We start from the raw sequence: 26,757 nt of genomic DNA, 5'->3' as shown, positions 1-26,757 counted from the left end.
AATTGGTTGCTGATGTATTCTGAGTGGTTTCAGGCTTGTTTTATTACTAGCCCATGTGAAAAGAGCCCACCACTCATATTAAATCATATTCTTGTGCCTAGAAAAGTCTTGGGTCTACCTATGTTTAATACTTAGGGATGGGGGATTTGAAAAACATCAAAACAATACAGATTACTAGCCTTAACAAGCAACGCTAATAATGTTTGTAAATGTTATGAAAGTATTTCCAATGTAATGGAAGTCTTTCCAAAGTATCAATATGTTTTTATGCAACTATAATCACTTAAGTACTACACACATAAACCCTTAACAAACGTACAGGATCTCAAAGTATACAAAGAAAATTAAATCAGAGCGCTGAATCATTATATTTCAGCCACTGACAATGTGCTGCAGGATATTAGTTATATAAAAACTAAACAAGCCAACAACACACATAAACTAAAGCCTGAAATCATCTCAACAGTGCTCCTTTAACATTTTCCTGCAGTGGTTCAAAACAAAACGGCTTTTCCACCTTGCGTGCATTTCCACTTGGCAACAGTACTTCAATGCTCCCTACAGGAATTCACAAGCACACATATAAGTCAGAGACACACAGTCATCAGCACACGTCCTTGTGCTGGTGCAGTTCGCGCCGGTCTGGAGCTGCATAATGTGGCCGAGAGGAAAGCAGGCAGAAGTCAGAGTGCAGAATACTGCAAGGCCATCCAGCAGAACTCATACTGCTAGACTAGAGTTCAGGAGAAGAGAGAGATGCTTAGTCTTCTTATTATATGAATCCCAAACTATCCCAGCTAAAATATTTATTAAGGGTTCTTCCCTTCCACCTCTTCAGGGTGATGCAGCTCCTCCTCGTACACACACTTTTTCTCTATCATTTACTCATAAACACACATTGCTGCATGTGCGCATTAAGATGTCAGCGGAGCCAGGCTCTTATAGATATTGACAGTGAGTTTTTTCATTATACACAGCAGCCTGCAGAGCTTCCTCTATTCACCACACCAACACTGATGAAACGCCTCAGAAATGGACGAGGTGTTGAAATCTCAGATTCACACTCACTGATGGCTATTTCATAGATTTTTTTTTTCTTACTGACTGTGTGTGTGTGTTAAAAAACAACTTCATCTGGGCAACACCACAGAATTCTGCCCTCAGTGTGAATTTATTAAGGAATGATAGGTGTCAGGGTTAGTTTATGGCAATAAAAAGACAGTAATTAAGAGAATTTGTTTACAAAGAGAGGGAAAGTGAGAGGTATGACGGTTTTAAAGCTGACTTCATGCTAATAGTGCAGATAATTATACCTCAACGTGCCGTGTGTGTGTGTGTGTGTGTGTGTGTGTGTGTGTGTGTGTGTGTGTGTGTGTGTGTGAAGGTAGCCTCAGAAGTGTGTTGACAGCTCACACACCGCTACTGAGTCAACGACAGTAAATGACAGCACAAGGAGTGTGACGATGTGTGACGTGGCCATCAAATGGTGATAAAAACAAAGCGCTAATTTTCGGGAGACAATTTTTTCCAATTGATGCTTCCTTCTTTCATCTGGTTGCCTCATGGTTTTGCATTAGAAATTATTTATTTCTTTGATTTAGCATGTATTATTTGTGGTGTACATAATGTACACTCAATGTGTGCGTTTGCGAGATTGTATACATATACATATATATATATGTATATGTATATATGTATATATATATATATATATATATATATATATATATATATATATATATATATATATATATATATATATATATATATACATATACATATATACATATACATATATATATATATATATATATATATACACATACATATATAACTTCTGTGCATGCTAACAGTTTGACCAAAGATGCCATAGAATTAAAATTGGAAATTTGCAGCTTGTAGTCCATGTCTATTTGCTTTAAGGTCATCTGAATGCTAGTGTATTCAAAGCATGAAATGAAAATTTTCTAAATGCATGTTATTGATCTCATTGTAAACAATTCATCCATGCATTTTTTGTTGACCTCGTAATATTTAAACTAAAATATCATAACTCAATGTTCCATTAAAAACAAGAGACTTCATTCTGCTGACCTACGCCAGACTTTTCCAACGACCACATCTCAAAATCCAATCAACCGTCCTACAATTGTTGCCTTTTTCGATAATCTGTTACACACTGATGTGCGTCAAAATATGGAAGAAAAGATCTATTATACTTCAGTTTCATCACGACTTTAAATGTGGACCAAATTCATTTCTGGAAGATATTCATATTTAAAATTTAAGTTATTTTTCTACTGGGAAAACGGAGCAAATATATTGATGACTCATCCTGTACTGCACAGATTTTAGTCCAATCAGACGCTCTCAAGAATCAGAATGCCCTCCCCCTAATGGTTCATGACTGTGATGTAACTACTGCCTATTTGAAATGAAATAAAATAAAATAAAAATAAAATAAATGGACAAGCACTTCAGTAGGAATTATATCAAGGAATAAAAACGGTGCTTATCAAGCAATTTCACTGGATTTTTTAAAACAGAGAAAGCGAGAAGAAAAATCTGGATGGTATCCAAACCCTCCACAGCCTCATGACCGCACATGTGTGGCCCACTCACTCAGCTGCCTAAAACCCCCTCTCACCCTCTAGTTCACCCCATATTCCTTTCTCTCTCTCCATACCCATCATCCTCCCTTAGTCACTCACTCGTATCGGGATGTGCTCCATCTCCCTTTCCTTCTGTGGGTTGCGATACTTCTCATAAAAGTCCTTCTTTTTCTTGCTCTCCCGCTCTTCCTTTCTCTCTCTCTTTTCAGCAGGCTCATCGGAGGCATCCGGGGATGGTTTCTTGGCTGGATCTGGAACCTTCTCCACCTCCAGAGAGTTCTCGTTGGGGTTCAGCACAATCACCCCGTATCCCTCCTGAGAGACAAAACACATACAAATGAATAAACAAATAAACAGGCTCCAGTGCTCTTTCTGATTGTACTTGAGTTGCCAAAACAAACCGGCCCTTCATAATAAAGCAAGGTGTCCGGGGAGATGCATGTATGCCAGCGCTGTGAGTCACGGCATTGTGTGGCATGCAGTAGAGGAGTGAACTATTGGGAGAGGGATTAAAGCGGCTCTCAATGCGAACGGAGGTCAGTGTTGCTTTCATGTGAGCTCAAATTCAGCTTCAGCTTCATTTAGTGTGCTGACATTCAGCATAAAAAGGAATACTGCAACTGAGTTGCATTTAGAAAAAATAAATCCAGCTTTTCTAATTGATTGTGGAATATAGATACTTAAATGATGAGTTCTGTTATATTTTAACTGTACATATTATTGAAGTGAAAAATCGTAATATTTTAGATCCATGTGTAATTTAAATTCATCAAAAAATGAAACATAAGGCTGAGTAAAACTGACTTTAAAAATTAGTGAAATTAAATTTTTTAACATCACAGAAACCAAAAACACAACACAATAAGCAGAAACAAAATAAAATACAATAAAATACATAACAATGAACACAATTAAAGCCTTTAATACTCAATGGAATCAGTCTCTCAGTGGTAATAAAGTGTCTATTTGGAGAAACAGTCTGTCGCTTGTTCTACTGCACAGCTCTAAATAAATGCACAATACACGGCCAAACTCCCGCAGAAGAGAATCACCAAATCAAAGTTTCTCCCGGATGGCTTAAAGTGAATTCTGATCCCCTGCGTATGCTGAAAAATATGAACGGTGCTTATGAATACAACTTTTTTGACAATAAGATGAAGAAATGTTTCAACAACTCAAAGAACTACAAAAAAATAAATAAATGTTCACAAAACATTATTTATTATATATCACTTAAAAGTATAATTATCTTAATTATCTAAAAACTAAACTAATATAAATTGTATTTTCTTTACATATCACTGCATTTAATCATAAAACATTCATATTAAAAGTTATCTAATCAACACAATTTTGAAGCAATGAAACAGAAATTTTCTACTTATGACAAGCTCATTTTTTTCCCACCAACATAAGCGCTTCAAACTATATGCATAGCTGCAACAACAAAGAATCAAAGGTGTGATTTTCAAAACAGCTAATTAAAAATTAAGCTTCTGTCAATAGCAAACAATTATAATTATTTCACATGATGGACTGCAAAGCAAGCATTTTCACATCTAATCAATACAAATAAGCTCACGCCAGCATTTTACTAATACAACTAATAACTAAACTAAAAACACTAATATAAGATTATTATGTGCTCATTTACACTTTTAAATAAATTTTAAAAACATAATTTAATTTACAGTTAAATATTCAACAAATTAAAATGTATGCGTATTAAACATTCAACACAAAATCCATGCAATCATTAAATTATAAAACTACAGCTAACCTAATTAATTTCTGCTGAACTCTCATTCAGTTTCTCATTAAATAAATGTCTTTTTTTTTTTAATCCAGTCATACAGCCTGTGGTGTGTAAAAGTACAGGTGGCGTTAATCAGAGTTAGTCTGAACTGACCAGACGTGGGGTTGAAATTTGTAGTTAGTTGTTTCTGTCTGGCAGGCGTCATATAAGTGATGTCGGCCGGCTCTTAGTGTGGTGTTGTGGTAAGACTGTGTGGTGAGGGAGGCTGAGTGGAGCTCGGTGCCACTGCCCACTGGTGGCAGGTAGGATAAATGACCGAGAAACAGAAAGAGCGCCTTGATAAGACAAACAAACTCTCTGTTATCCATTCTTATCTTTTGTTTTGAAATAATAATGCCTTTAAAGCAGCTGTTACAGAATAATTTGCATAAGTTGACTAGACTGAGTTTAGCTTTAAACTTAGGTTCATAAGCTCATATTTACCACATCAATAAATCATTTTTCAGCAGTACAGCATGGTTTTTAGCATTCTTCTCCCTTATTATGGAATCTAAAGTGTTCGTTTACACCAACATTGTTCAGAATTAACTAAAAAACTGATCTAACTGATTTTTTTTTTAATAAAAACTTAGATTAAATTATCTTTAAAAAGTTTGAATGTAGTCTGAATGCAGTTCAAGCTAAATTCATGAAAAAAAAATGAAAGTGAAGAGAAAATTAGAGAAACTACTACTACTAATGAAGAGAAACTACTACTTCTACTACTAATATTAATATAAACAAGTGGAATATATACAATTATCATTTCACGTTACTGAAATAAATTATATAAAATAATCGACAGCAATAATTATAATTACTTAACATATTAATACAACTTGATGAATTATAGTCTTATCTGGCTCTAGTTACTGACAAATAAAAAGCACTTATGTTGTGTTTAGTATTCAAACTTTGTAATATTGTGCGTCGTGTTATCTGAAAGACTCTAGAGCCTCTCTTTCTCTGTTACAACGCATTTGCCATATCCCGGACTCTTCCCATGCCCTCCTGCCCTGGCAAGCACCTCCTCGAGGGGCAAGTGGCGACAGGGTCTGGCCCCTGGGCCAGCGGTCAGCGCAGGTCACCGCAGCCCCTCACTGGGGCTCAGACCCCCATAACCCGCCGCTGGACTGCCTCTTTAGTGCTCTTTTGTCCGGCTGTCTCAGACCAGCCGACTTCTTGCACATAACACAACAATGACTTGATCTCTCCGAGTTGTGACTGACACCGCTGTGACATTCTGGAGAATTCTCCGGGTTTTTTGTGTCAGTGTTGTTTTAATTATATGACAAAACAGCTTACCTTTTAAGAAGCCGATTTAAGATGGGGTGAGGGAATGCATAGAGCTCGAGATTAAAGAACGGAGAGCGTTTCTACGCTGCCAAACAAACGGTACAAAGGATCCATCACCATGAAAACCTTCATGCCACAGCGTATTTGCACATTTACTGATACAAACACAAATCGGACTGTTCGGTTTGATCCGGTTAGGAGCGTAATTGATAAGTACAGCAATAATGCTGTGTCCCCCAAATCACCCCATCTCAAATAAACTCTATTTTAAATCCGAATGGCTGAAATGAGATGTCGTTAACAATCCTACACCTCTGACGGACAGCCCGGTGTTTTATCTATTTGCGGCCCTTTGTTTGGCTTTGAAGTGAGAGTGTCTCTCTTTTTTGTCTCTTTTCGGTCTCTGATGAACTAAAGCTTGTATTGCTTTGGGCTCGGCGGTGAGAACAACACTTGACGGATACAAAGCACGCTTGATAGCAGTCAGGAGTGAACGTGTTTGTGCGTGTATGAGATAAAAACAGCACGTGAAGGAGTATGCACTATATGTATCCATTTGCACAAGAGTCAATGAACACTTGGCAGAACAACATGTATTTACAGTACATACTACAACGAAAGCATGTTAACGTGGTAAAAATGCGTGCGTGTGCGATCATAGCAAGAGGATGTGAGCTCTCTGTGTTAAAAGCGACGGACAGACTCTCCATTACAGCGCGGCCTTGGCCTGGCCCCCTGTGTCTGCGCGTCCTGTCTTCTGATTGGTTGTCATCTATGGAAATGCCCACAGCTGAGGAGTATAGCCAATCGGAGAGGAAGAGGGATGAAGGACGCCGCATGATGATTGGTGGAGGGAACAGATGATCTGAGGTGGGTCGGCACATATTTACAAACACATAAAAAAAACTCAAACGGAGATGGGAATTGAAAAAAAAAAAAAAAAAAAAGAAAAAGATTTGATTACAAAACTAAAAAATTACACCCTTAAGCATATCGAGCAAATGTAATAACAATAATAACATTTGCATAACCCTTACGAATACAGAAGCGCACCAACATACGAGACAAACTGACTGACCGGCAACAGCGTGCGGCTTTCTCTCCCTCCCACATACTGTGAGAGAATCGGTGAGCGGCACTAGCACGGCTCCGTATTACAGTCTTTCATTACAGGCCGGTATGGTGTGCCCCCTCTAGGTGAATGTAAATCCAGGATACAGTATTATAAACCCGAGCCCTGTGAGGCTGAGATTGAGGCCTGCCTTTCAAGGCCACCTCTACTCCCCGCCCCACAGTTCTGGGTGACCTTGTCTGTCAGTGGCGCTACATGGGCTTCTTTTCTACCGTGGAAGAGGCCATTATCCTTTTCTCCAAGATACCACACACAAACCTCCTCTCTCTTTTTTTCTCTCCGTGAGATTAAGACCGCTTTCTCCCCCCCCAGTTCCTTCTGCTCCTCTATACAAATATACCCAGCCCTGATTGGACGAGACGACACACACAGCACTAGAGCTGGGCAGTAAGATGGTATATAATGTATGCTGTCAGCGGGTAGAGTTTTTGCTGTACTGTTTATACAGCGGTATATATTTGCACAGCACATAAAATCTTTACATTATTTGAATACAAAATGGAACACCCCCCAAACAAGTTAAGATGAGGAAGAACTTGTTAATTGTGTTGTATGGCATAGCTAAGAGTTTAGAATTAAGTATCTGAAATATCCATTTTATAATTAAGGATGCAATGGTATTCAAATTCTGGCTGATACAGATAAGTTGATAAGAATTTCCATGCTATGGACAATAACCGATAAATGCACAGTATTAAAATTCTATTAAAACTCACTATTAAAATCAATATATATTAGTGCTGTCAAATGATTAATCGCGTTTAAACGCATCCAAGATAAAAGTTTGTTTACATAATATATGTGTGCGTACTGTGTATATTTATTTTGTATATATAAATACACACACATGCATGTATATATTTAACAAAAATATATTATATTTATATATATCTAAAATATTTAATGTAATTTAATGTAAATATTTGTTAAATACATGTATGTGTGTGTATTTATTTATGTATACATAATAAATATACACAGTATGCACACATATATTAGGTAAACAAACTTTTATTTTGGATGCGATTAATCATTTGGCAGCGTGGGTCAATGACGTGAATGTCATGTTTTCTGTCCAAAGGCCTTAATAATAATAAAAAACAAAGATATGACATCCAAAGTATGTAAAGTAGTACAACTAGATCTCTTTTATTGAATCCAAAAGATTTTAATTATATTTTGCTACATATCAAAAAAAGATTTTGAAGTGTCAAAAGGTCATTTGGTTTAACCGTCCAAAGACCAATACAGCCATTTCATTTGTCATTAAAATATCTTAAAATGTAATAAATGTATATATTTTTTTATTCTGGAATGATTTTATAACATCATATATCAACATAGTGCAAAATGGTATTAAAATTATGTGTAGAAGTTGTTGCTTTGTTATGAGAAAAATGACCGGAAAAATGAATATCATTGATGTCATTCGGAGTAACCAATATAAAGGGACCATCTTGGATCAGTCATGAGGTCAATATTATGTGACAGGATGTGACATCATTCAGACACATGCAAAGGACCACATGGTCATGAAGCAAAGTAACTATCTCTTGCTTGACTATTTGAAAAATGTATGTTTTCACTTGCTCATACGTATGTCCCGAAACATCAGGTCATTCGGTACAACTGCTATAAAACATGAAAAATGGTGTTATATTTTAAAAACTTGCGCTTAATATAAAATGTCTGATTGCCCTTTTGCTAGCTAGCTAGCAAGCTAACTAGCTAGATATCAGCCTGTTAGCATTGTTTGAAAATATCGTCATTCAGTATAACCAAAAATGTCATTCAGTAAAACAAAATTGGTCCATCTTGTAAAGACAAAAGCAGTGTTAATTGATTATAAAAACCACAATCTCATTGTTAACACTTAATAAAACTTCAAAATTAATTATATTTCCATTATGTTGTTTTTTTACACTTTTAAAAACCTTACTTGTCAATGACCCATATCATATGCATACCTCCCTCCCATACACAGCAGGAAATATATGGTCAGGGAATACATGAACTTGCGTCTGCATGCGATACATTCTTTGGATGGACTTTCAGGGCCTCGTAAAAGTCCATCAAATGACTGTGAAGCATAAGATCTTTGGCGATTTCAAAATCCATACAGTAAATTACTGCGTGTGGAAGTGCGGAAGAGGAAAGACATAAGCCAGGCTTTGAGCGGCACAGCTGACTGAGACGCATGGCTGTGATTAAGCTGTCCCGCTGTTTACAACACTGTAGTTACAGCTCGGGGCTTTGGCTTTATCAAAGAGATGTTGGGAAACCTCGCTCATGATCGAAGACACACGCACACACCCGCACACACACATATAAACACACACATCTGCTTTCAGTGAGCTGTGCAACCCCTTGAGGGCAAGAGAGACAGGGAAAGAAAGAGGGGAAAGAGAGAGAGACTAAACGAAACAGTGAGAGAGGGAGGGAGTGAGAAAGATAGCAAGCAGGGGTGGTGTAGCATTAATCATGGTGCAGGTGGAATTTGTCAGAGCTATCGATTGTGTAAGTAAATGTTACAGAAATCATTTGTCAACTTTTTACAGGAGGGCAACGTGTCAATCGCTCAGAAGGAAGTGACTGTGGCAGAAGGGAAACACTGTTTATTACTACAGAAACAATGCTGACCTACAAACAGACTAACTACTAAATACCAACAATACTGAAATACCAACAATACTGAAATACAAATACACAACCTTTGACTGTATTGATCTGCTGAAGCATTAAGGGATGAGCCACATATAGAAACAGAGTATAGTATATGTTTAGTATATGTTTAGTAAACACACAATTCTTTTTTTACTCTAATATGTGTGCAGACACTAACCATAGAACAATTTCAAGTCAACATGAACTCACAGTGGACCCCATTTTCTTACTGCATTCTTGGTCTTGTTTCATTGAATATATATATATATATATATATACACACACATATACACATATATATATATACACACACATATACACATATATATATATACACACACATATACACATATATATATATACACACACATATACACATATATATATATATATATATATATATATATATATATATATATACACACACACTGTATATTAAGGTCACCATGAACTCAAAATTGACCATTCTTATTTATTTTTTACTATTTTTCAGTTATATATTTCAGTGTTTATTATAAATGATTTGTCCGTGAAAATCATTATTTTTTGATTCATATGCCCTTGTAATCTTTAATCAAAAATGTTAAACTCCCTCCCCCTCAAAATTACATCTGCTTTCTTCATGACGTATGTCTCGGCGGAGTGTGGGGCTAACTGCCATTCAGATCTGCCTCAGTTTGGTTAACAACACCCAACTTCCTACGATCCAAATCAATTCCCAACGACAAAATCCAGTCCAACCCTACATTTTCTCTCATTCCAGAAGCCGTTTTACTCAGATACACGTCATAATAACAAATAAAAGACTATCACAACTTCAATTTCATGGCGACTTTAAATAAATTCTGATGGATTAAACCAACACCTTTTTGTCTATTTGTTTTGACTATACTTAATGACTTGTAAATATGCAACATTATGAAGGTAAAATGGGGTGCAAATGGCATGTCATATTTACTACGTAAATTATATATATATATATATATATATATATATATATATATACAGTCAAACCAAAATTTATTCAGACACCTTGAACATTTCATTCATTAATACAGTTTATTCACTATAGTTTAAAAAAATGGTAATAAAATATGACAAGATCTCAGAGTTAAACTGTGTCAGAAAAAAGTAATAGTCAGATAACACTTAAGCAAAACATGGTCAGGTCAAAGTGTCTGAATAATTTTTGGTTCCAAATTTTTATCAATTTTACTGGTAGTCCACTGTATGAAGATTTTTGAATATAATATGTCACAGTTTACTTTATTTTGCCATCCTCACTTACATAAATGAACTATAGTTTCCTGCACCTACTAGTAAAAATATATCAAAAATGTCTGAATATTTTTTGGTTTGACTGTATATATTAATATGTATTTATGAAATTCTAAAATAAATGCAAATAAATAAAAGTAAATAAAAATAAATAATAAAAAACAAACAAATAATTAAATAATCCATCATCTTCAGTTCCACATGTACAGTAATATTGATAGCAGGTGTGGCAATACTGAGGTCCTGAGGTGTGCTCATGATGTGGGGGCGGAGGAATGAATAATTTAGCAATACAATGGGCATGCCTTTAGCTTCATGATTTATATTTCTATATTGTTTCCCCCCTGCACGCACGTACATTTTTAATGAGGGAGATGGGTGATATAGATCACTGAATGATAGCTGTCCCATGATATCTCTAACTGTTCCATATATAAATTACCATATTCCATATATAAAAGGGAGGAGACAGTAGTGAAGTCCAAGCGAATGTGTAGCTGTGACTCTATTCCGTAGGGGGTGAGAAGGAAAGGGTGATTGCTCTGACAGGTTAACGATGCTGTACGTGATTAGTGGTTTATTACAAGGCTGCAACCTTATCCACAGATGTCTGACAACGCTATTAAACATGTATACATTAAAGGTCGCAATATAAAATCTATGATGGCTGTTGTCTTGTATGAAGACACTTGTTGAGGCTGTTTTTTTTTTTTTTTGTTTTTTTTTAAGTTTGAGCCTTTTTAACGAAACTAGAGAGAACAAAACATAAATACAACAGATAAAATAATAAAATAAAACAAAATAAAATAAAATAAGCTTTAAGCATAACGTGTGTTCAAATTATGGAAATCTGTGGGTGCATAATCAAGATCTTTGGAGACACTGGCCTGTTTACAGTCAGAATACACATGCTCATAATCAAACTCCATTGAACCAAACTAACTTAACTTAAGTCTATGCTGATTTAAACAGTATCTAACACTGCAGGCCACATCAAGGCCATAAAAAGAGCATTAGCGCTAAGCCAGACATTTAGCAACTGACCAGGGGCTAAAGGCCTCTTGAGCGGAGCAGCATTCTCAAACTTCATATTCCCATGTAATCTATCTCTGGCTGAGTATGAATAATGAGTGTCCTACAGGGTATTAATCTTACTGACCACCACTGACTGTGGCCACCCCCTAGGGTCAAGGGTTAAAGTGGAATCCCTTGACCTCTACTTTGTTATTGTGGCCCTGAAGAAGGAGAGCTAAAAAGACGTGCTGGTGGTCTCCAAGGTGACACTGATCATTGGATTAAATGAGAATATATTACAGTGAAATATTACTTCCCATGTTGAACGATTTCACCTACAAACGAGGAGGATTACCATATCTATGTATTATCATCAAAAAGAAACATATCTGCTCTGTTCCAAAAGCTAGTAAGCTGCCTACAGAGGCTGCATTTTAAAGCACTATAGATGCTCTTGCACAAAAGCTGTACTAAAAGGTAGCAGAAACTATGCTACATCTAATACGGCAAAATTCTAAGTCAAATGTTAAGGCGGTATCCTTATCCTTTGCAATGAAGGACATCTCCAAATGTATTGCATTGGAAAATGTAATAATAATAACAATAATAATAAATGGTGTATATATATATATATATATATATATATATATATATATATATATATATATATATATATATATATATATATATATATATATATATATATATATATACATATATATACATACATACACACCCCTCACATTTCAGCAACCATTTTAGTATCTTTAGTATCTTTATCTTCTCAAGCGACAATACTACAGAAATGAAAATTGTATATACTTTAGAGTAGTCAATGTGCTGCTTGTATAGTAGTACAGATTTACTGTCCTCTAAAAATAACTCAACATACAGCCATTATTGTCTAAATAACTGGCAACAAAAGTGAGTACACCCTAAGTGAACATGTCAAAACTGTGTCCAAAGTGTCAATATTTTGTGTGAGCACCATTGTTATCTAGCACTGCCTTAATCCTCCTGGGCATGGAGTTCACCAGAGCTGCACAGGTTGTTGCTGGGATCCTCTTCCACTCCTCCATAATGACATCACGGAGCTGCTGGATGTTAGACACATGGCGCTTCCCCAGGTCTGGAGACATACTTGGCAACTCCATCACCTTCACCTTCAGCTTCCTCAACAAGGCAGTTGTCATCTTGGTGGTGTGTTTGGGGTCATTATCATGTTGGAAAACTGCCGTTCGGCCCAGTTTCTGAAGGGAGGGCATCATGTTCTGCTTCAGAATGTCACAGTACATGTTGGAATCCATGTTCCCCTCAATGAAGTGCAGTTCCCCAGTCCCAGCAGCAATCGGCAAGACAAAATTTTCTTGGTACTTCTCACCAGGGCGTCGCCACACATGCTGGACACCATCTGAGTCAAACAAGTTTATCTTAGTCTCATCAGACCACAGGACATGGTTCCAGTAATTCATGCTCTTGGACAGGTTGTCTTCAGCAAACTGTTTGCGGGCTTTCTTGTGAGCCAGCTTCAGAAGAGGCTTCTTTCTGGGACGACGGCAATGCAAACCGACTTGTTGCAGTGTGCGGCGTATGGTCTGAGCACTGACAAGCTGACCTCCCGCTTCTGCAACCTCTAAAGCAGTGGTTCCCAACCTGTGGGCCGCGGCCCACTAGGGGTCCTCAGTGATCCTCTAGGAGGTCCGCGAGATAAATTAAAATTAATTTAATATTAATAAAATTCATTAATTTAATTATTAATACTTTACATTAAAATAAATAAATTAATTAAATAAATTAAAAAATAGGCACCACCTCTCTCGTAGGTATTCTGTAATTGTTTCGGATCAGCACAGGCCATTTCACATCGTGCTGCTGTGAAATACAGACTGAACGGTGGCTCAAAACGCCCAACAGCTTCATGAACATAGCATACACAAACTAACTCTCTCAGTTGGAAAAAGAAATTGTCGTTAAAAAGGTTTTGATGGATGACGATTGTAATGAAGGTAAAGACGATTACAGTGACATACAGGAGTGGTACATACTGTAAGGCATGCGCGAGACCGTTATTATGCGCAAACAAACCGCACATTTGCGCTCTCGACTCACTGATCGCAGTTCAATATATTTGCGTAGTTAAAGTAATTAATGTACTGTGAGTGTTTTATAACGGATGCTCGCCGAACAAGCGTGTTTTGGAGAAGTTTGAGAGGATCAGTGGTGTTATATGTGTTTAATAATTTTAAGTGGATCCACATAAACCACTGCTCTAAAGCAATGCTGGCAGCACTCATACATCTCTTTTTTTTGAAGCCAGCTTCTGCACCTGACGCACAGCATGAAGATTCAACTACTTTGATCGACCCTTGCGAGGCCTGTTCCGAGTGGAACCCATCTTGGAAAACCTCTCTCTATGACCCTGGTCACTGTACTGTAACTCAGTTTCAGGGTGTTACCGATCTTCTTATAGCCTAGGCCATCTTTGTGGAGAGCAACAATTCTAATTCTCAAATCCTCAGAGAGTTCTTTGCCATGAGGTGCCATGATAAACATCCAGTGATCAGTATGAGAGAATTGTACTCAAAGCACCAAATTTTAACTGCTCTAATACAAGATACACAAATTTGTATTGTCCTATCAAGCACACAAAAACATGAACACGATGAATAGGACATGTGGCTTTGCATGGTTAAAAGATGTAGAGCTGTTAGGGTGTACTCACTTTTGTTGCCAGCTATTTAGACAATAATGGCTGTATGTGGAGTTATTTTTAGAGGACAGTAAATCTATACTGCTATACAAGCTGCACATTGACTACTCTAAAATATATCCAAGTTTCATTTCTATAATATTGTCCCTTGAGAAGATATACTAAAATAGTTACTGAAATGTGAGGGGTGTACTCACTTTTGTGAGATAGATACTGTAAATATATATATATATATATATATATATATAAAATCCCAAGGTAGTGGATAAAGAGAGAGTACTTACACTTTAATCAATAGTCAAAAATAGCAATAAAAATATTTGCAAGTAATAAAAATTATTTTACCCAATATGTACAAAGTTTGGGATCGGTAAGATTTTTAATGTTTGTGAAAGAAGTCTCCTATTTTCACCAAGGCTGCATGAATTTTAGAATGTCTGGACACTCATTTATGACACTTTATTCAATGGGAACAACAGCTCGTTCAATGCATCATACGTCATTGCACATGCGCAGTAGTTTCGGTTTTCAATCCGATCAAATGTTTACATGTCCTCTCAATTGGATTACAAAAGGAATAAACCACCCTTTACAATCCGAATTAAATTTTAATCAGATCTGGCCAATTCATTCCGATTGTCGTGGTTACATGTGACATTTTTATTTCGATTGTGCTTTGATTCGAATTACAATCGAATGATTATGGTCCATGTAAACACAGCTATTGTTGCCTAAGAAGAACGCTCCAAATCAGTCACTTATAAGGTTTCATAATAGTCAGGATGCTACCTTAGAAAAAACACAGCTCAATGGGATTTGGAACGGAGCTTCTGAAACAAAATTTGGTTGTATAATAAAGATACATATACACTTCACAACTGTCTACATGACTATGCAGAAAGGGCACAAAGGCACAAAAAATAATATTAAAAACTCAAAGAAACTTTTTGAACTTCACCTGTTGGCTTTTTTTTTTTCTTTTTTTTTTTTTTACATATTGCTTACTCATAAATCATAAAACTGGGTAATTAATCAAGCTGTCAAAAGAAGACGACGGAGAACATGTGGAGGTCGAAGGTCATCGCCAGACCAATGGAGGTCAGGGTCACACCACATTCCTCATTATCAAGTTGGGATGGGAGAAGGCCGGAGCAAACAAAAGCTAAGCAGATGGAGAAGGACGAAGGGCGAGAAAAGAAGTGAAAAAAAGGGAGAAGAAAGGGGAAAATGACAAAGAAAAGTGAAAGAAGCTGTCAGCTGCCTGCAAATGAAGATGGGGAACTGATTCTGAAAGGGAAGGCTGCAGGGAGAGAGAGAGAGAGAAAAAAAGAAACGAGAGAGCAAAAAAAAAAAAAAAGAATGAGAAAGAAAAAAAAAAGAAAACTACAAGATGTTTCTGCCATATAGACACAAAATAGGGTGGAGAGTGGAGGATTGCCAGCGGTCTCAGAAGCCCCCCATCACACACACGCGGCTGACAGAGACGTGAGGAATCAGTAGTGGCAGATATGATTGTTATCTGCTTGTCTCTGGTCTTCTGAGAGAAAGGATAAAGCGAAGCGATACCTTTCTCTCCAGACAGCAGATCAAGCCTCTAAAGACAGTTAGCAGGTTCAAAAACACAGAGGTCAGTCTTGTTCAATATACAAACCCTACTGCGGCAGATAAGATGAGTGCTCGTGATAGCACCAACAAAGAGGGAAAAAAGATGTAAGGGAACATACAGATGACATTTTGTGGTGATGACTGTGTACATTTCAGAATGAAATTGTGTATTATGTGAATAAAGTACAGTGTAAAAAAGTAACACATAAAACGGTACATCAGGCCTAAATCAGACAGTCTTGTGAGCAGCTGAATATGTAATTACCCAAACATCTCCATTTCCTCATTGCTATGCTTTACTGGGAAGCAAAGTGGTACTTAATAATGTACTTTACGGGGGAAAAAATATTTCGACATTTAAGTATACTTCGGTTTTTACGCATACAAGGGGCAAATTTAGTCACCGGAATAGTATGCGCATACTGTACACGCGCCACCCGATTTTTGTAACCGTACTTTGTAGGAGCAGGTTGCACATGCGCACTGAATTTGTTTTGCACTAATAAGTTGTTCCACAAGATGGCAACACTGGCCCGGCCGTTGTTGCACAGTAGAAAAGGGAAATAAAAAGACGGAACAACAACAACAAAATACCGGAAACTGCAACAACAACAGACGCCTGTATTAACAAGCACTGGTGTGAGGGGGTTATGAGACAGCCACAAATTTATTTATTTATTTTTTATTGGTCATAACTTCTGGAGAAAAATGCAGACACTGGACAAAGATGAAACTTTTTAGAGCACATGTGTCGGCTGCCTGCTTCACACACGCTATCAAATGGAGTATAGTATACTTTGAAAGGCTACTGGTTCGACTGTACACGACTGTACACACTAGCATACGCATAAAAGTATACTTTAAGGCTTTATTCACCATTATCTACTTTCAAACCATCATGACGTCATTTTCCACATAAATTAAATGGTGACTAGCGCTTTAAAGCTTCAAAAATGACATAAAAGCATCATAAAAATGGTCCAAAAGTCATATGGACCACTTATATAACACTTTACATGGAAAAACATGGCCAGGAAATTCTTCAAAAATTAATGTTTTGTGTTCCACAGAAGAAAATAAGTCACTGAGAGACACTGGGGTTATTTTTGCTGCACATTGTGCACTGAATTTATCAGAAAATATGGATAAAATGCTAAAACCTTTTTATAAAAACACAGATGTAGCCTCTACCGAAATACTCAGTAAACAATAACACTGTAGTAATACATTGTCTGTAGACAGCCATGATTAATGTATTCCATGAGTGAAGGAGTCCTATAACAGCGGTAAGATAAACTAAGACAAAGCGTATTAAAGAGTAGCCCTCTGTTGGTCATGTGACCAAAAACATGGCCACCCCCATGAGGCAACCTGCTCCATATAAAATAAAACAGCTTTTAATAGGCTACTGATATAACTGGACAATGGAGGTTTGTTTTTGGCCTCTCAATAGAGGTTCACATACAGTTTGCTACTTATATTAGCCTAGTCACAATTAAGTGTCCTAGGTTTGACATTTTACCCCATTACCTGTCTATTTGTCAACCAAACTAGCAGCAGATCGCCATTCCGCAAAAGAAACCATCACATATCTACCTTCACACAGACCCTCTTCACTTACACAACACACATTCATTACTCCGACATCAGTGCAAACACACAGAAGGGACAAGGAACGGCTACCTGGCAAAATGATGCATGGAACGTGAGCTAGTGAGGAAAAAAAAAAAAAAAAAAATATCAGCAAAACAATTTAAAAAGTGCATATGCTACGCAACTCCTGATATTACCATCTAATCCCACTCCACCACACGAAAGCTGAATTCTCAGCCGGTTCTCTATCAAAACATCACTCCTGAATGAGACATGGACCACTGCGCAAAATTAGCTGTCACCCTTTCCTCAAAATCTTTGTTAATCTCGTTTCCAGTGTTTGTGGATTTATCAGCACATGCATCAATGTCAGCTCCTTGGTTACTGAGGCGCACTACACGGGAGAAGATATAATTAAAACTGTTTGGGTGCCGAGCGAGGGGAGGGGTGAGGGTGGGCGGGCAGCAATGCAACATTGACGTCTTGTTTGCTTCGTCTTCGTCTCCTTATACCCCTTGAGAGTCGCACATGCATACAGCCGGCGATAACAAATACACCGGCAGGATGAATTCGCTAGCTCTGACATCTCAGGTCAGCGAGTGGCAGCGGTTTAATGATGGACATTGGTCCATCCCATGCTTCGGACCAGCCTTTAAACATCTATTTAAAAACAAAACTTTCAGTACAGCCGTCAAACTGACCATGGAATGTCTCATTACTGCGCTAGAAGATGTAGCTAAAAAAAAAAAAAAAAGCCACATAAAATTAAATAAATAAAAAACCCACACCTATAAACAAACATATTGACTACAGAATAACACTCTTCAGAGTCCATAGCTTCAAAATAATAATAGTTTTGTAGTATCTGCAGCATTCACAAATAAGCAGTCCGTAGCTACTTAAAAACTGCGCTTCCCACCCAGCATGCACTAACCAGCAACTGTCTCTTTTCTTTCTATTTCTAGTACCTGCCAAAGAGTGCACACATTAACAATTCAAAACCCCCAGTCTTCAGTTTCTGCCGTTGGGACCAGGAGCATGAAATGTCCCAGAGAGTCCTCCCTGAATGTGGCCACAGCAGCACACAGACCCGGGTGGCTCGATGACACCTTGCCAGACAGTCGACATGATCACAAGAGACAGATACTGAAAAATACACTCATATGTAAAATACATTCAGCTGTGGATGGGGGGAGAAAAAGTTCAGCACACACTGAGACAAGCTCCCCAGAGTCGAACGTGTGCAAGTGAAGTGAGTGTTTGTGAGAGGGAACTAGTTTTTAAGTCACACTTATACTCTCACAATCATTTCCACAGAAATTCTGCATGTTTGGGTTGCATATGTAGTAAAGAAAGACAAATGATAATAATAATAATAATATTCCAGGTTATGTATAACTTATTCTCACATTTGCTCACAGATATTGTCCAATAGCATAGGGTATTGTGTGAATGTTTTCCAAAATATAAAGATAAAGCTTCAAAAATCTACAATTATCACATTCTTATATTCAAACTGTCACTACTCTGTGTCACTTTCCATCATTAAACTCTTCTGCTACGACATCACTTTTGGGGGTAGAAACAAGTGAGTTGAAATGAATGACTGACTGACTGAATGAATGAATGAATGAATGAATGAATGAGTCCTGTGTCAGCATCACACGCATGTGTCACACACACGTGCTGCTCACGTGAACAGCGTCGGCCAATACTGAGCCAGCGTTCTGATGTAGAACCTGGAAGCGCTGAACATAAACAGCATAAGGGGCCGTTTACATATCGCATCTAAAAACGCGTGGAAAGCACGGCCGTGCCGCTTTCTCCTTCTTTCCAAAGCGCTTGCGCTCCCATGGCGTCTGTCATTGCTATGCAACCATGAACTGCGCTCTCCATGATGACGAGGAAGTTTCAGCAAAGGATAAATTGATTTCTAGCCCTTGCATTAGCTTTACAATGAGATATATTTATGCAGATGAGATATAAAAACCACCCTGTACAGCTACGATCAGCTGTTCGGCTGAGCTTTCGATGTTTTGTTACGGAAAGGTCGAAGCTGATCGGTTGTTCTTGTCACATGACCTGCGGTGCGCTTGCGGCATTCTGAAAAGTTGTGAATTTTTCATCTCGATGCGCCTTGAAAACGCACATCATGCGTGTCGCGACTGCGCCGCTTCTATTATGAGCGCGCCTGCCGCTCATAATAGAATTATTATTACTATTTGAAATAACAAATTTGAGTGCGCAAAAGACGCGATATGTGAACGACCCCTAAGAGAACAACACAGAAGAGAGGATATTGTTGAATAAAGTCAATATTTTTGTTTTGTTTTTGCGCACAAAAAGTATTCTCGTCGCTTCATAAAATTAAGGTTGAACCACTGTAGTCACATGGACTATTTTAACGATGTCTTTACTACCTTTCTGGGCCTTGAAAGTGGTGGTTAAATTGCTGTCCATGGACGTCAAAATCCTCAAAAATATATTAATTTGTGTTCCGAAGATGAGCGAAGGTCTTACGGGTGTGGAACGACTTGAGGGTGAGTAATTAATGACAGAATTTTCATTTTTGGGTGAACTAACCCTTTAAAGTTATTGGGAAGAAGTGCTACAGACTTGAAGTTCCTTGATGTTGACACAAAGGGAAAGTTAAGGGTTCAGGACAAGCCCAAAATAGAGAAATTCTTGCAAATTTGACCTTTCAACACTCTTATAAATTAGGAAAAAGTTATTAAAGCGGAGGAATTGTTTCTCTTTAAAATCATACTAGGAGACTAGGATAAGTCCTGCTAACTCAAAAATAACCCAGCAATGCACTTAACCAGTGAAATTTAGACTACTTTTCTTATTGTTAACAGGATTTGCCAACTAAATCCTTATCCATCACATCACTTCTGAGTTTCCTTCTGTTGATAATGTTAAAAGATTGGATATAACTTCAAATCACACCAGTCTCAATCTAACACATTGTCACTGGTCACTTTATTATTCCTTTTCCCCCCATTTTAGACAAGTCACATTCATTTTCTGTAGTAATAGACAGCATTGAGTCTCAACATTCCTTTAAGTGTGCACCTTCAACAAAGAGCAGCACCATCCTCTGCGACGCTTAGCCAGTAAGTGAGTTAACAACGTGCACTTGAGGCATCTTTTTCATCCTCAACACTCCTCTTCCTCTTTCAGATCTGAACGCACAGACGCCTCTCTCTCAGTACGGCCAATAATCAATGCCATTTCAGGTCAACCCTCCGCCGAGCCTCTGACCAGACCTCTCGCTTTCATTCCCTGCCGGCTGGGTACGGGAAGGCTCATTAAAAGTTCAGAGTGGCTTACTTGCTGAAGCATTCATCAGCTCTAAATAAACAAGCTCTTTGGAGGGCAGGACAGCTTCTTTGGCTGCAGCAGCTAGACTCTGCAGAGCTTTAATTAAATTGGCAGGCCAGGCAGCGGCAGAGCGGGAGGCCACACAGAGGCCGTCGCGCGAGGGCAGGCGCTGCGATCTTTGGCCGGCCGAGGCCCTAAGATCTCTCGCTCGCCGACAGAGACACCAGGAATCTCTCTTTTCCTGTCTCCGTCCATCTCTCGGTGATGAAGGAGGACAGAGCTTTAAGTGTACGTCGCCGGCGTGGTGGGTCACTTATTCCCCTCTTCATTAGCGAGAAAATGGACTCTCGTAAACGCTTGTTAAAATCCCTACCTACACTCCCCCGGTTAATGCCGGCCATCCATTTGTGTCCGTTTTAGCCGCCTGACAACGCTTTACGAGAAGATTAATTGTCCTGTGTCAGGCGACGACCAGCCCCTGTCTCTCTCTCATTTCCTTTCTTCTCGGCCACAGATGCAATAATGGAGCCCATCTTTGTCGTAACAGTGTGATTAGCTCCCAAGAAAAAAAAAATAAAAAGGAGGGTGAAAGAATAGGTGAAAAGAAGAGAGGGACAATAGGGGGGGAAAAAAAAGAAACACTGCCCTTCACAACTTTATACAAATGTAGATTGGGACCCGTGAATCCAAAACACTTGGTGACATAAAGTGGGGTTATTAATTAATTAAGGGGGGGCTAGAGAACCTAATGAATCACTTTTTAATATCGGCCATTTATTTATTTATTTTACTCAAACGACACATTATTTCCCCATTTGTCGAGAGAAGTGACGGACCCTCTGTGCGTTTCGTCATCTCGGGCCCTCTGGCCATCCCTCTTGCTTATAGAAGTGACAATGTAAAGTGCCCGTCTCACTCCCTGAGCCGAAGATAATGGCTGCTCATTACCTGGCCATTCCCAGACACGGCCGCGCTCCGAAGCGATGAAACGCAAGCCTCGCATGGTCTTTCAGAAGCAGGGGAGTTGCCCATGAGAGTTTGATTGAGGACAAAATACCCCTCTTTTATTCTTGTCTATTTCTCCACTCTTTCTTTCCCAGCCTGATTACTCCGAGGGAAGCCCGACTCGCAGGCAATCCCCTTTTCCAGCACGTCCCCCCGCCACCCCCGAACAAAAAGAAAAAACAAGCGAGAGGGCCACTGAAGGAGGAAGGAGGGGGGCCGCTGGGTGACTGGGTGCTGTCTCATTAAAAGCTGGCGATTGTCTAATTGTCTCAAGCGGACCTCCGAGAGACTAGTATATTATACTCATCGCAATTAACCAAACAAAAGAGTTTAACCGCCCAAGCACTGAGGCCTAGGCAGAGACACGAAAGAGAAGAAGAAGGTATTTCGCCACGGCTGCGAAACGAGGGGAGGGGTCCAATTTGGGTCTTCGAAACGGGAGGGGGACGTGGCCCCGATTGGCCAGATGTCTTGAGAAGAAGGCTATGAGGAGCGGCCGGCCCGCAGAGAATGGGCGGGGGGCCGGTTCTCGCTCGGCCCGCGAGCATGTGCTCATTTGCGGCGCACCTTTGTGCCGGACCTGTCTGTTTACAGCTCAGGCATGGGCCTAAACACTCCCAGCCTCCATTCACACCACTCGCCTTTCAGCCCTCACAGAAGCAGCCCCTTAAACCCACTTCACTACCATTTTCCCTCTCTCTCCCATCTCCTTTTTGTCCTCTCTTCCATTACATCAAACGCAGGAACAAAGGGCGCAGAACAGAAACCTCGGCCGCAGAATAGACCCATCACAAATATTAATTTGAAAAGGTGTTGAAGTGCAGAATCTACTTTTATGCACAAGGACAACTTGGGATCTCTTTTTTCCCTCGTACCCCCCACCCTCCTGCTCTCTTCTTCAGCGGGGGGATTCTTTATGAGCTGCAATGAGCTTGGTTTTCAGCTGCGAAAGAAGAGGCAAAGAGGCTGGGAGTGCAATTATCCATCAGCAAAGGCTTCGGATTCAGACGGGCTAAAGACTCCACACTGGCCATTATGAGAGAGGGAGCGGTGAGGCTGCATTCACTCCTGCACATCTATTAAAGAGCACGACAGACGCACTCACACACACACAAACGATCACACATACAAACTCACTATTGGGCATGCAATCATTTGACAAAAAGCAAAGAGACAAATTACTACAATTTTAATGCCTAACCAAATATAAGCTGTTTTTTTTTTCTTTTAAAATATCTAAATGTCCTCATTGCAAGATGAATTTACCTCAGAACCAAGACTGTGTAAGATAAGACATGTTTTCAGATATTGTATCTCAAATGAAGTTTTCTTACTCCATTGGCAAATTGGGTAATACTTTACAAGTCACATTTATTTATATAGTGTTTATACAATACAGATTGTTTTAAAGCAGCTTCACAGTATCAAACCGGAAAATAACAGTATTAATGTTGAAAAGTTCTTCGATTATGAAACGAATACAATTTCAACTGTAAAGCAGATCTAAAAAGACACCAGTGTCATTATTCAGCACTATTTACAATTAGGTTAAATTCATTAACATTACAACTCGAAATGTTAAAAATGAATTTGTACTTGATATGTAAAGAATAAAAATCGTCTAGATTAATAAAATATTGTAAAATATTCATTTTTAGCTCATGATACCTAATTGAACTATTATAAATTTTATTATTATTATTATTTATTTTAAGTATAAACCTCACAAAGTTTAAATAGAATAAAAAAAACAATTTGGTGTCTTGATATCCAATGCAGTTTTAAGGATGTTTAGATACTTATGGATTACTGAAACACTTCTGAATGTAGTGCTGTTATGATACTTTTAGGTTACTTCTATGCTGCTTTTGCATGTTTTTTGAAGCTTGAAAGCTATAGAGACCATAAACTTATGAGATTGTGTTGTAAAGAAAAAAAAAATAATAATAAAGTCAGATTTGGAACAGTATGAGGGTGAGTAAATGATGACAGAAATTTATTTTTAGGTGAACTATCCCTTAAAGAGTCAGAATTATCCATTTATATGTAACTTTTATCCAGTCTGGTGCAATGGATAAGGACAATACTGATAAACCAACTCCTCCAGCTTTGTGTAAGATGTTGTGTCTGGGTGTTTGATGTGTGACTGTTTAAACTGGCAGAGGGCGAGAGAGACAGAGTTGAAAAGTTGAACTTCCTGTGAGAACTGCCAGTTGTGTAGCTCATCCTCTCAGGGTCAAGCTAGCTTGTTACCCAAAAGAGGATTTTCTCAAGGAAGGGAAAAAGGCTGGTCAGTATAATCATCAATGCTGATTATAATTTAGTCAATGAATGAATATGTATATTAGGCAAGTCTCTTTTTTGCCGCCTGCTTAAAAGCAATACAAATGCAACAAATGAGTTTAACACTATTATCCTTACACATCCTTCCACTAAAGCACTATTTTAATGAATCTGACAACAAAAACACACAATTTCGCCCAGGTCAACCCAATGAACTGTACTAGTGCTCAGAATCCATCTACACAGGAACTCCTTTAGCTCAAACACAAGACGATGCGTCGGGAAACAGGCTAATTTTCGTATCTAGATCCTGCTCTCTAATGCTGTAAACGTAAAGTGCGTGGGGCTCCAGATTTCTGATCGAAAACAGAACTGCCACAGCTAAGATCAAACCATCTCTCAGCATGTTGGCGGCCCCAATGGCTGGGGCCCCTCCACAGGACCCAACCTCCAAGCACTGATCTCTGGGGCACGACAAAACAGCCAGCAGGGATCTCCGTCTTATTCAAAGCATTAACCATCCTTCTATCCCTCCCTCTCTTCTTTTCAAACACATATACACATACAATTACTGGTAATCTGCTTAGGCCGGTAGACAGGGGTGGGTTTGCTAACATTTGCGGCAAACAGTTCTTTTTGAAGAGAAGCAAAAAGAAGGAAAGGCGGTTGAGGTCTCCAGGTGTCCGGTAATAGTCCGTAGAATTGGTTATTATTTGCCTCAGCCGCACGCTAAGACTTAAATATTTCACACACTATTTTTTTTCGGTGTCCAGAGAGGCCGAAATAAGAAGGAGAAAAAAAGGAAACACAGAAAGCAAAACTATCACTGCCTTCAGGATTCATCAAAGAGCAGAATGATGTGAGAGACAAAGGAGAAATGAAATATAGATTCTTTTTTTTTTTACTTCTAAAAGCTCATTCCACTTCTCATTTCAGTGGCTACACATTACAAGTCTTGATTCTGTCTCAATTCTATATATAAAAAGTTACTTCCTTCAAGAAGGGATTATATTGCTAGATGGGGCATTCCAAATATCTCTGGTATTGTACAGTAGCGTCCAGCTATGTTCATACAACACCACCTTTTCCAACATACGCTATCATTCAAAAGTTTGGGTTGGCAAGGCTTTTTAATTGTTTTACCTCCTTCAGAAAAGTCGTTATTTTTGTTTTGTTTTTGCACACAAAAAGTATTCTCGTCGCTTCATAACATTAAGGTTGAACCCACTGTAGTCACGTTGACTATTTTAACAATGTTTTTAATACTTCTCTGGAGCTTGAATGTGGTAATTTCATTGCTTTCAATGGGAAATCTCTCGGATTTCATCAAAAAAAATCTTAATTTGTGTTCCGAAGATGAACGAAGGTCTTGCGGGTTTGGAACAACATGAGGGTGAGTAATTAATGACAGAAATTTCATTTTTTGGGTGAACTAACCCTTTAAACGGTATATATTCTAAACATGACATTTACAGGCCTAAATCATGAATGTAAACAAGCAGTTGTAGCTCAACTTATGTGCTCACGTCAAAATGTTTGGGTACGAGCATGTATACTGTATACCTTTACCAATAACTGTATATAGATGCAATTTATGGTTGTAAAATACACTTGTATTTGCTGTAAATGTTCAACTGGCCTTCAGCTGACTAGTAGCACCCTGGCAATTTGAGAACCCTGGTTTAAAAGCAGAAATGTGAAGCATGTAAAAAGAACGTATTCAATTACACAAACTCAAATGTGTGGTATTTGAGCTGTATAGTCTAAATCATCCTTTTAGAACTGGGACTAATGTTTTAGGTGGATAAACTTCCTGTGGGTGGAGTTTGCAAAGTTACATTATGTTCCTTTCTGGTATCCCAGCACATATCATATGGAAGTAACTGCATTTAGCAGCTTTAAATTTTTATGGTAGAGTTGAAAAACATGATACAATTTTCCACAAGGTTTATAAGCGATTTTATCACACCAGTCTCATATTAGTGTGTCTTATATTCCAGTCAGTGTGTATTTGAACATTTATTTAGATACAATGTCTTGCCCCCAGACTTATACTCTAAGTGCTTAACTGAATTAAAATTAATAAACGAAAACATGAATTCATTTTTAAACAAAACGAATCAATATGTAAGTTGTGTTCATTTGTATGGTTGACACATTTGCAGACAGTTGTTGGACAATCATGATGGTGTTTTGATTGTATAAACTGGGCTTAGATGATAACTGCATGCAACTGATGAAGGATTAACTCAAAAAAAAAAAACTCAGTGCACCATCTATCCATTCTGTTCCCAAACAAGCCGACGTCTTCTTAAAAGCTGGAGCGCTAACGCTCTACAATCTCCCTTAGATCTGAGCAAACATGGCCGAAGCGCTGCTTACTTATGCAGTCATTTATCTTTTCATCACAGTCAGCTTACCAGCTCTTTAGTACCTTAACATGGTC

At 38.4% G+C, this 26,757-nt stretch overlaps 1 protein-coding gene across 4 annotated transcripts in view; it reads right to left on the bottom strand.

Moving 5' to 3' along the window:
* Positions 1-26,757, bottom strand: part of fam172a (family with sequence similarity 172 member A) — a 194,344-nt gene that overhangs the window by 106,506 nt on the left and 61,081 nt on the right. For all 4 annotated transcript variants that reach the window (XM_051895764.1, XM_051895768.1, XM_051895767.1 and 1 more), the window contains exon 7: positions 2,712-2,927. In XM_051895764.1, the coding sequence (XP_051751724.1) occupies positions 2,712-2,927 (216 nt within the window). The remainder of the gene's footprint in view (positions 1-2,711; positions 2,928-26,757) is intronic.

The sequence above is a fragment of the Ctenopharyngodon idella genome, chromosome 5 (genome assembly GCF_019924925.1).
Source record: "Ctenopharyngodon idella isolate HZGC_01 chromosome 5, HZGC01, whole genome shotgun sequence".
NCBI classification, from domain to species: Eukaryota; Metazoa; Chordata; class Actinopteri; order Cypriniformes; family Xenocyprididae; genus Ctenopharyngodon; species Ctenopharyngodon idella.
The sequence above is the reverse complement of the archived record's forward strand: the minus strand, read 5'-3'. Positions and strand labels throughout refer to the sequence as shown.